Source organism: Mytilus edulis, chromosome 13 (genome assembly GCF_963676685.1).
Source record: "Mytilus edulis chromosome 13, xbMytEdul2.2, whole genome shotgun sequence".
Taxonomy (NCBI): Eukaryota; Metazoa; Mollusca; class Bivalvia; order Mytilida; family Mytilidae; genus Mytilus; species Mytilus edulis.
In genome coordinates this window covers 70466633-70478019 of record NC_092356.1, presented here as the reverse complement: position 1 = coordinate 70478019, position 11387 = coordinate 70466633, and the positions used below count along the sequence as shown (strand labels likewise).

Sequence of the window (11387 nt, the reverse complement as noted above, 5' to 3'; positions counted from 1 at the left end):
AAACTCATAAATCGAAAATAAACTGACATGACTAAATAATAAAAAATAAACAGACAAAAAATAGTACAATTAGTTATCAAAGGTATCAGGAAAATTTAATTTAATCCGCCAAACGCGCGTTTCCTCTTCATAAGACTTATCAGTGACGCTTATGTAAAATAGTTATAAAGCCAAACAGGTACAAAGTTGAAGAGCAGTGAGGACCAAAAATTCAAAAACGTTGTGCCAAAAACGGCTATGGTAATCTATCATGCCTATGCCTGGGTAACGAAAATCCTTAGTTTTTCAAAAATTCAAAAGTTTTGTGAGCAGGAAATTTATGAAAATTAATTACCAACATTAAATCAAAGAGCAGATTGCTCTGAGGGATACGATTGCCATTGTTTTCATTGACACATGTATACACGTAGCTAGATAATATTATTTTCAAAACTAATTCAACTGCGCATGTAAAATGTTATTTACGTAATCTGAATAGATACAAAATAGCCAATCCCTGATAAAAGTGTATGAACTTAGGACTATTTTGTTTTATTTTTGTACTATCAATTCAAAATTTACTTTCCACAGCAGTCACTGAGACAGGTATTTCACTTCGTATCTTATCACCTATTTTCCTACCTTAAATCTAGGAGGAACCCTATTCCTAACTCTTTAAATATTTAAATTTCCTTTGGGTCAGTGATCATGACTCCTTTCCGTACACATTCCGCGGTTTGAATTGCGATCGTTTTTAATATAACACGACGTTTATCAACAAACAAGTTATTTTTTCTCGACGTGTTTCATAGTATTTTGATTCATAATTCACAGTAGTTACTTCCGAACTTCCACCTTTATTATGTGGACTACATTTATTTTAATTTAAATGATGCATATGATTTAGCCACAACAATAACCCTCAATAGCAGACATCTATAATACTAAAATTACGAGGTCCAATTTGTCAGCCGTCATCACGTAAAAACGACGAATCACAGAATTCAACTTTATATATAAATAATATAGTACAAAGGTTTAGATTAAAAATTACACCACTCCAGGCCCTTTTGTTTTCCACGTAATTAATATTGCCAATAATTAAGAAGTTCCGGGTCGAGTCCGCTACCGATACCAATAGTATATTCACCTGTTACCTATTACCTTATCTGTACGTTCCGCATCTGGCAGGCACACCACCAAACGTTGTATTCAGGATTAATATGCTATATACACGGGTCATAACCACAGGGTTGACACTACTAAATTGTCAAATTGTTACCTATTGTAGTATTTTAATCAATAAGACTTTCTAAGATAACAATACTAATACTAAAAATCTGGACTAAAAATAAGGCGTATAGGTACAGTTTTCAATTTGTTAGTGGGCATGACGTAAAACAGCGAAGCAAAGAATTCAACTTTATTTACAACTTATATAGGACAATGCTGTTGATTAAAAAATACTCCATTCCAGGACCTTTTGTTTTCCAAATAATTAATATTATTGTTTCAGTTCGACGGGTTCAAACAGAAAGACTTGAAAGCAGAGAAAAACTGTGTATCTTATAATCGGCATGACTTTATCAGATGACAATACTAATACTAAAATAAGGCTTGCACATAGTTATATACTTTAATTCAGTCACGGACCCGTGATATCACGGGTGTGTTCTAGTACATTTAAAGGATCCCATGAGTTTTAAATAAACTCATCATAGATACCAGGAATAAATTTAGTATATACGCCAGACGCGCGTTTCGTCTACAACAGACTCATCAGTGACGCTCGAATCTAAAAGTTAAAAAGGCCAAATAAAGTACGAAGTTGAAGAGCATTGAGGACCAAAATTCCTAAAAGTTTTGCCAAAAAAAGCTAAGGTAATCTATGCCTGAGGTAGAAAAGCCTTAGTATTTCAAACAATTCAATATTTTGTAAACAGTAAATTTATAAATATAACTATATCATTGACAATTTATGTCAGCACAAAAAGTGCTGACTACTGCGCTTGTGATACCCTCTTGGAATAAATCTCCACCAGCAGTGGCATCGACCCAGTGGTTGTAAATAAACTCATCATAGATACCAGGACTAAATTTAGTATATACGCCAGACGCGCGTTTCGTCTACAAAAGACTCATCAGTGACGCTCGAATCCAAAAAAAGTTAAAAAGGCCAAATAAAGTACGAAGTTGAAGAGCATTGAGGACCAAAATTCCTAAAAGTTTTGCCAAATACAGCTAAGGTAATCTATGCCTGAGGTAGAAATCAATTGAATGGGAAATCTAGGGCAACCATTCAATCTAATACCCCTTGAAGTCAAGTAAACTATACGCATGCGCATAATTACATAAACAAACCCTGGTGCAAGAACGTATATTGAATGTTAATTAAACGACCTAGATGGTTCTCTATTTCTTTATGGAAGTACAATATCAAATATCAGTTTCATAATGGTGACATATAAGAAAAACTCCACTTCAGTTCTTATATGACAGAAATAGATTTATCGGAATTCAGAGAACTCTAGCTTTTTTTATCACAAGAGTGCACACACAGAAATGTCTCGCCTTCTTTACTAATCATTGATATTATGTTGATACTCCTAAATCTAAAGCTTTATTACGACTGTCACATAGACTTAACATGAACCATGAAAATGAGGTCAAGATCAGTTGAACCATATGCCAGGCAGACATGTACAGCTAACAATGCTTCCATAACAAATATAGTTGACCTATTGCTTATAGTTTAAGAAAATAGACCAAAACACAAATTTTAACACTGAGCAATGAACCTCAAAAACTCAAAGTGGGTCATCAGGTGCAAAAAGCGTCAATTTTGCCTATTTTCCGTTCTTTTTCTTGACCAAGAAGACCCAGGGATGCTGGTAAAGGTATCCAGCTGTAGCCTGCATGTAGAGTGGACCCTAGTTAACGAATTGACCCCAGCAGTTGTTAGGTCGGAGTGAATCTGATCTTGGTTCAGCAGTCTACAGAAGGTCATTTGGACCAAAAATACTGAATTTCACGATTTTTGCCGATTTTTGACTTCAAATGGACCCAAAACCGGAAGTAGTTGTTTTCTATGCGTATTTCAATAATAATAACGATCAGTCGTTATATGGCCGTGGGTTTGCACAATTTTTGCACATGAAAATGAAGTCAAGGTCAGATGACACCTGCCCGCTAGAAATGTACACCTTACAATCATTCCATACAACAAATATAGTAGACCTATTGCATAAAGTATGAGAAAAACAGACCAAAACACAAAAACTTAACTATAACCACTGAACCATGAAAATGAGGTCAAGGTCAGATGACACCTGCCAGTTGGACATGTACACCTTACAGTCCTTCCATACACCGAATATACTAGACCCACTGCTTATAGTATCTGAGATTGACTTGACCACCAAAACTTAACCTTGTTCACTGATCCATGAAATGAGGTTGAGGTCAAGTGAAAACTGTCTGACGGGCATGAGAGCCTTGCAAAGTATGCACATACTAAATATAGTTATCCTATTACTTACAGTAAGAGAGAATTTAACATTGCAAAAAATCTGAACTTTTTTTCAAGTGGTCACTGAACCATGAAAATGAGGTCAGGGACAATGGACATGTGACTGACGGAAACTTCGTAACATGAGGCATCTATATACAAAATATGAAGCATCCAAGTCTTCCACCTTCTAAAATATATAGCTTTTAAGAAGTGAGCTAACGCCGCCGTAGCCGCCGTATCCGCCGCCGGATCACTATCCCTATGTCGAGCTTTCTGCAACAAAAGTTGCAGACTCGACAAAAACTGGGGAAGTCCCTATGACGTGTTTCTAAATTTATAAAAACACTAAATATAAATACTGCTTAATTCTGATTTTCCGTGTTGTTCAAAACACGCATATAAGTCAAGGAAAATATCAAACATGAAGATTATGAAAAGAACAGGAAAGTTGTTAAAGTTCAATCCGTTTGTTTGTTGTTACCTTTTAAAGCATTGAAAAGCTTGAAAGCAATCGTATCCCAAAAATTAAAGACTTAGCAACACGAACCACACCAATAAACTGAGTAATAAAGGCAACAGTAGTATACCGCTGTTCAAAACTCATAAATCCATGGACAAAAAACAAAATCGGGGTAACAAACTAAAACCGAGGGAAACGCATTAAATATAAGAGGAGAACAACGACATAACACCGAAACGTAAAACACACAGAAACGGACCAAGCATCAGACAAAACACCACGAGAATAACATTTATAACATGAAAACCAAATACATGAATTTGGGATAGACAAGTACCGTGCCACGTCTTATCTCAATTTCTCAAAAATAAGAGAAAACACAAACGACTCAACGTTAAAATGCAACACACACAGAAACGAACAATAATATAACAATGGCCATCTTCCTGACTTGGTACAGGACACTTTTAAAGGGGAATAAAAGTGGTGGGTTGAACCTGGTTTTGTGGCATGCCAAACCTCGCACTTTAATGGCAAAGTTAAATATAACATTGAAATGACAACATAATATTACAGGACTACAATACAAATTAATAGAACATATTAGACAAAGAAAAACATGATTAATAGATAACAAAAAGCATCAGGTTTAAAATTCAATACGCCAAAAACGCGCCTTGTCCACACAAGACTTACAAGTGACGCCCAGATATAAAAGATCGACAGTGAAAAAAGTACAAAGTTGTACAACACTGAAGATCAAAAGTTGAAAAGGTTTCGCCAAATACGGCATTGTTTTTATGCCCGGGATAAGAACATTCTTATTATATAGAACAATTCATGCTATTGCAAACAGTAAATTTTATCAAATGAATATGAAAGAGATATACATAAAGAAACTGAAGTATTAACTAATTACAGAAAACTAAACCCGAATAAATAACGCCCAGATATAAAAGATCGAAAGTGAAAAAGGTACAAAGTTGTACAGCACTGAAGATAAAAAGTTGAAAAGGTTTTGCCAAATACGGCATTGTTACTAAGTGTGTCGTTAACTGAAGTAAAACATGTCATTTATTTCTTATGCAGCAATAATCCTGGAATATATTTGGTTGATAACCTGGGTGTAAATTACATCCCATCCTTGTTAGAAGGGGAATTTGACCTATATCCGGACTTCGGGATCGGGTGTTTTTAAGCTCATGATTTCGGGATTGACCCTTTCGGATCCAGGAATTCTTTTTTCGAATTTCGGGATATCGGGATTTGAATTTGTTTCAATTCAGCACCTCGGGATTTCGTGTTTTTTAAGCCAGGTATTTCGGGATCAGGACCCCTACTACCCCCTCTTATTAACCGGGGGGGTAATTAAAGGCAACAGTAGTAAACCGCTGTTCAAAAGTCGAAAATCGAGTGAGAGAAAAATTCCGAGTTACAAACTAAAAACGAGGGAAACACATTAACTGCTTTGGGAAAAATAAAGGCAACAGTAGTATACCGCTGTTCAAAACTCATAAATCCATGGACAAAAAACAAAATCGGGATAACAAACTAAAACCGAGGGAAACGCATTAAATATAAGAGGAGAACAACGACATAACACTAAAATGTAACACATATAGACAAAATCCCACGAGAATAACAAATATAACATATATATATTTTAGTTTCTTGTGTACAATTTGGAAATTAGTATGGCGTTCATTATCACTGAACTAGAATATATTTGTTTGGGGCCAGCTGAAGGACGCCTCCGGGTGCGGGAATTTCTCGCTACATTGAAGACCTGTCGGTGACCTTCTTCTGTTTTTTCTATGGTCAGGTTGTTGTCTCTTTGACACATTCCCCATTTCTATTCTCAATTTTATAGAGTAACATTTTTTGCTGTATTTCTGTTCTTCATTTTAAAGTTGTCATGATAATTGTTTGGACTGGCATTGTGAAAGTATAAATCGAGTTTTAGATTGATTAGTAATACATATTCACTGTTTGTGCTGTCCTAGGTTATAAGTTGTTGTTGAAGATGTTTGTTGTTCTGCGCCTTGCTTTGCTTTGCTTTTTGCGTCAACGGTTGTATTGTTTGTCTGTGTGTTTCTCTGTGATGAGTGTTTGTTCTGTACTTCTGCCACATTTACTTAGTGTTGTCATTCATGTCATTTAGCGATAACTTTTAACATTTCTATATGTGCAGGAGGTTTCAACCATCCATTTTATCTTAAAATGTCCTAAGTCAGAATATGGCAGTCGTTATCAAATATTTCGTTTATATATATGTACGCGTTTGTATTTGTTACACTTCAGTTTAAAGGAACAGGAAAACTGAAGTGTAACAAATACAAACGCGTACATATATATAAACGAAATATTTGATAACGACTGCCATATTCTGACTTAGGACATTTTAAGATAAAATGGATGGTTGAAACCTCCTGCACATATAGAAATGTTAAAAGTTATCGCTAAATGACATGAATGACAACACTAAGTAAATGTGGCAGAAGTACAGAACAAACACTCATCACAGAGAAACACACAGACAAACAATACAACCGTTGACGCAAAAAGCAAAGCAAAGCAAGGCGCAGAACAACAAACATCTTCAACAACAACTTATAACCTAGGACAGCACAAACAGTGAATATGTATTACTAATCAATCTAAAACTCGATTTATACTTTCACAATGCCAGTCCAAACAATTATCATGACAACTTTAAAATGAAGAACAGAAATACAGCAAAAAATGTTACTCTATAAAATTGAGAATAGAAATGGGGAATGTGTCAAAGAGACAACAACCTGACCATAGAAAAAACAGAAGAAGGTCACCGACAGGTCTTCAATGTAGCGAGAAATTCCCGCACCCGGAGGCGTCCTTCAGCTGGCCCCAAACAAATATATTCTAGTTCAGTGATAATGAACGCCATACTAATTTCCAAATTGTACACAAGAAACTAAAATTAAAATAATACAAGACTAACAAAGGCCAGAAGCTCCTGACTTGGGACAGGCGCAAAAATACGGCGGGGTTAAACATGCTTATGAGATCTCAACCCTCCCCTTTACCTCTAGCCAATGTAGAAAAGTTAACGCATAACAATACGCACATTTAAAATTCAGTTCAAGAGAAGTCCGAGTCTGATGTCAGAAGATGAAACCATAGAAAATAAACAAAATGACAATAATACATAAATAACAACAGACTACTAGCAGTTAACTGACATGCCAGTTCCAGACTTCAATTAAACTGATTGAAAAAAAGTAAAATCACAAAAATACTGAACTTAGAGGAAAATCAATTCGGAAAGTCCATAATCACATGGCAAAATCAAATAAAAAAACGCATCAAAAACGAATGGACCAGAACTGTCATATTCCTGACTTGGTACAGGCATTTTCAAATGTAGAAAATGGTGGATTAAACCTGGTTTTAAAGCGCTAACCCTCTCACTTTGATGACAGTCTCATCAAATTCCGTTATATTTACATTGATGCGTTAACTAAACAGACACAATAAATAAAATAGTCAAAATATGGGTACATCAGTCATCATCGTATAACAATTTTAAAAGGAACAATCTAATTTAAAGATTATGATTTCATCATATGAATATCAGGCACAATCCTTCACGTTAGGTGTTTAGTATCATCCCATCATAACATAATATATGAGAACATAACCTGTGTCATGCCAACAACTGTTTTTTTAATAAATGTGCTTAGTTCCGATGCAAAGACCCTATACGTGAATCAATATTAATGCCTAAATATGCAATCTTTAATGACCTGACAACAGTATCGTAACTATATCCCTTCTTAATAAGTCTATTTAAAGGTTTTGTTAGTTTCTGAGGTGAATACTGACATTTTTATGCTTTATAAAGAATATTTCCATAAAAAAATGGATTTGAAATACCTGAACGTATAAGAAGTCTGCAGTTTTCCTTTGCTATTGTCAAGCGTATGAAGGATTGTGTGTAATACATTAAAATATCATATGATCATATGTTCCAACTGATCCAGTCATTCCAGAAAAGTTTTTTTTTTATTTTACAGTGAAGTTCTGAATTACAGCATTGTTTCATTAGGCTAATGCATCACATTTCTGAGTAATGACATTTTTTAAACAGCCATTTTATGAGAAATGTCTGAATCATGGCAAATTTTTATGCAGCCAATCTTGCAATATTTTACATGATGGTAGTTTTTCTTCAGGTCTATATGTGCATGATGCCTGAATGACAAAATTTTCTATAACACCCATCTTTGCAAGATGACTTATATAGTTTCAAAGGAAGAAGTATGCAAGAGGTATTAAAACTAAGTCATAATTTGATATGAAAGAGATTCTTTATTCTATAATATGTTACTCAATAATTATACATAAATAAATCTTAACAATACATCTATTGGCACCAGAGGAATTCATCTTGGAGGGCAAGTTTTTCTTTATAAAACTCTTATAAACTATTGTATAATATTTCAGATATAAATATGGAGTTCCTCAACATAGTAATACACATACAAAAACATCATCAACTGCATAAAATATAACCATTTCATAGTTCATAACAATTGTAATTTAACACCTTTTTTGTATGGGTCTTAATGAATAAATTATATTAAAAAAAACATCATTTTTCCATATATAACCTATGTCACCTTGTAATATCTTGTTAATTTAATCTAGCAAATCAACTCAATTCAAAAATAAAAATAAACAAGAATGTGTCCTCAGTACACGAATGCCCCACTCGCACTATCATTTTCCATGTTCAGTGGACCATGAAATTGGGGTAAAAACTCTAATTTGGCATTAAAATTAGAAAGATCATATCATAGGGAACATGTGTACTAAGTTTGAAGTCGATTGGACTTCAACTTCATCAAAAACTACCTTGACCAAAAACTTTAACCTGGAGCGGGACAGACGGACGAACGGACAGACAGACAGACGGACGAACGGACGGACGGACGCACAGACCAGAAAACATAATGCCCCTCTACTATCGTAGGTGGGGCATAAAAAACTTACGTAGTAAATTTTTTATCAGATGAAATTCATTTTATCATACTTCGACCATTGAGTTATTGCAAGATAAGTTTAACTGTTTTGAAAGAAAATATTAAAAATGTCACATTAGTAATGTTTTGATGATTAAATCATTTTTAAAAGGTCAAAAGTTGAAGGTTTTGTGTTTTTAAATAATCTTTCCTTTTACATTTCATGTTTTATAATGAGTGGTTGAACATTTTACCATTCCTTTATCCCCCTCCCAAACCAAAGAAAACTTAACTATGAATGGACTTTAAAAAAACAACTTAATTGTATGTTAAGAAGTGCAGAGTAAGGAACTGTATACCTAGAAAACAGTCTGATAAAAAATACATTAATGTAATTTACTTCCTCATAAAACAAATAAAATGTAAATAGCAGAATTAAAACAGTGGACCGTTTACATCACTTCGTCAGTAAAAAAGTATTTGGAACATCTTATATATAATCAATAAGATCAAATTTTGTAAGTTATATAGTTGCTGAAGAGGTCCCAATGCTTATTTAAGGGATCAACTAAGGATATACCAATAACAGGATGAGTGTAATAAATCAGTGAGACAGCAATCAGAAGACACAGAGTCATCTGGTGATCAACAATAAATAATAAACAGTACTGTATCATATATATCACAGATAAAACATCTTCCTGTATGAAGCTTATTTGCAGAACTTACATTTATCAAGAATTTTAGGAGAGCTGTTGGTTTACAAAGATGCATTATAACAGGTGGCACTAAACCAAAGTCGTTCAAGGTTCAATGTGCAGGAAGGGGAAGTTTGCAATTTGTGTAAGTCTCTATTGTTAGGGACCCAACTGGTATGAAAACTTGTCTTGTTCTAAAATCTGACCGTCACAGGTAGATATGGGTTACTGAGGTACAAATCAGAGTGGCTAATACCAGTGCCCATACTTGACCAGAATTCGCATCTTAGAAACTAAACTAAGATTTAAACCCAGATCTGTGAACTAGACTAAAATACTCCACTCAAAGCCAGATCTAAATTCCTGGTCCATATCTATGAGTCCAAACTAGATGTATGACTCAGAGCTGCTGCTCTTACATAAATCCTAATCTGGGATATTTCCCTGTCTAAGAGTTTAATTTCAAATAGAAAACAAGAAAATTCTCCCTGTTAAAGATTGGTCATGTGATCAATGTTGTACAATAGTGTTATATAGTCTAACTATATATCATAATAATGTTCTCCTATAAAATATAGCACTATAAATTGTCTAGTCTTAAAAAGTTATCTTGGAGTCTTCTTGTTCTTTCCTGTGGCTTTTGGTTTATTCTTTGAAGTTCCACCTGGAATATATAATACAGATTTATCCAAAAAACTTTTACACCAATAAGAATCAAGTATTAAGGTAGCTCATAGGTATAAGTTTTCTGAGATAGAATTTTTTTATACATTGCTAAAATGAAGATTTTTCCTCTGCTCTTTTCATAAGATAAATAAGAAAGATGGGTCACCAAGCTATTTTCAAGCTATAAGTTGTTGAAAATTGTCTAAATTTGCTTAGAATAATCATGCAAAAACACATTTTTATGCATAAAAAGAAATCTATTAGATAAAATTTTGAAATAAATTGTGAGAAGATAGGTTTTATAATATGTTTTAAGAAAATAAAAATAAAAAATTGGTGTCACCGAATTTGTTTTCTTGCTACAAATAATTTTTTTTAAATCGCTTTCAGACCAGTATAATTTTTTTACTAATGCCTCAGTTGAAAAAAATGATTCTAAAGCACACATATTTGGTCATATAAATAAATAGTCTAACCAATACAAGAGGCTGTCACAACGACAGCAAACCGTATTTATTAATATTTATTTGTGTCCTGGCAATATCACAAGAACCATTACTGATGAATGGTGAAAGTGAAAATCGTCAATATCAAATTTGACCTCCATTTTGTCATCAGTATCAACATATTAAAATTTGAAGAGTAGATTGAATGGTTCATGAGTAAATGCAACAACGTGAATGGAAACGCCATTTTACAATCTTTCAAGAAACCATAACTCCTGAACGGTTAAAGTCAAAATCGTCATTATTGAACTTGACCTCTATTTTGCCATCAGTAACAACATATAAAAATTTCAAAAGCTTTGGTTGAATGGTTCATGAGAAAATGCACGGACACGACTGGAAACACCATTTTTCAATCTTTCAAGAACCATAACTCCTGAACGGTAAAAGTCAAAATCGTCTGCATGAAGTTGACCTCTATTTTGTCATCAGTAACAACATATTAAAATTTGGGAAGCTTTGGTAGAACAGTTCATGCGTAAATGCACGGACACGACTGGAAACTCCATTTTTCAATCTTTCAAGAACCATAACTCCTGAACGGTAAAAGTCAAAATCGTCATT

General features: G+C 33.9%; 1 protein-coding gene across 7 annotated transcripts in view; it reads right to left on the bottom strand.

Annotated features, from left to right (window-relative positions):
* Positions 1-8280: 8280 nt before the first annotated feature.
* Positions 8281-11387, bottom strand: part of LOC139501511 (centrosomal protein of 104 kDa-like) — a 51234-nt gene continuing 48127 nt past the window's right edge. For 5 of the 7 annotated variants that reach the window (XM_071290621.1, XM_071290622.1, XM_071290624.1 and 2 more), the window contains one exon: positions 8281-10315. In XM_071290621.1, coding sequence (XP_071146722.1) covers positions 10257-10315 — 59 coding nt within the window. In that variant the 3' untranslated portion in view covers positions 8281-10256. The remainder of the gene's footprint in view (positions 10316-11387) is intronic. The other 2 variants (XR_011658588.1, XR_011658589.1) reach the window with 1 other exon arrangement.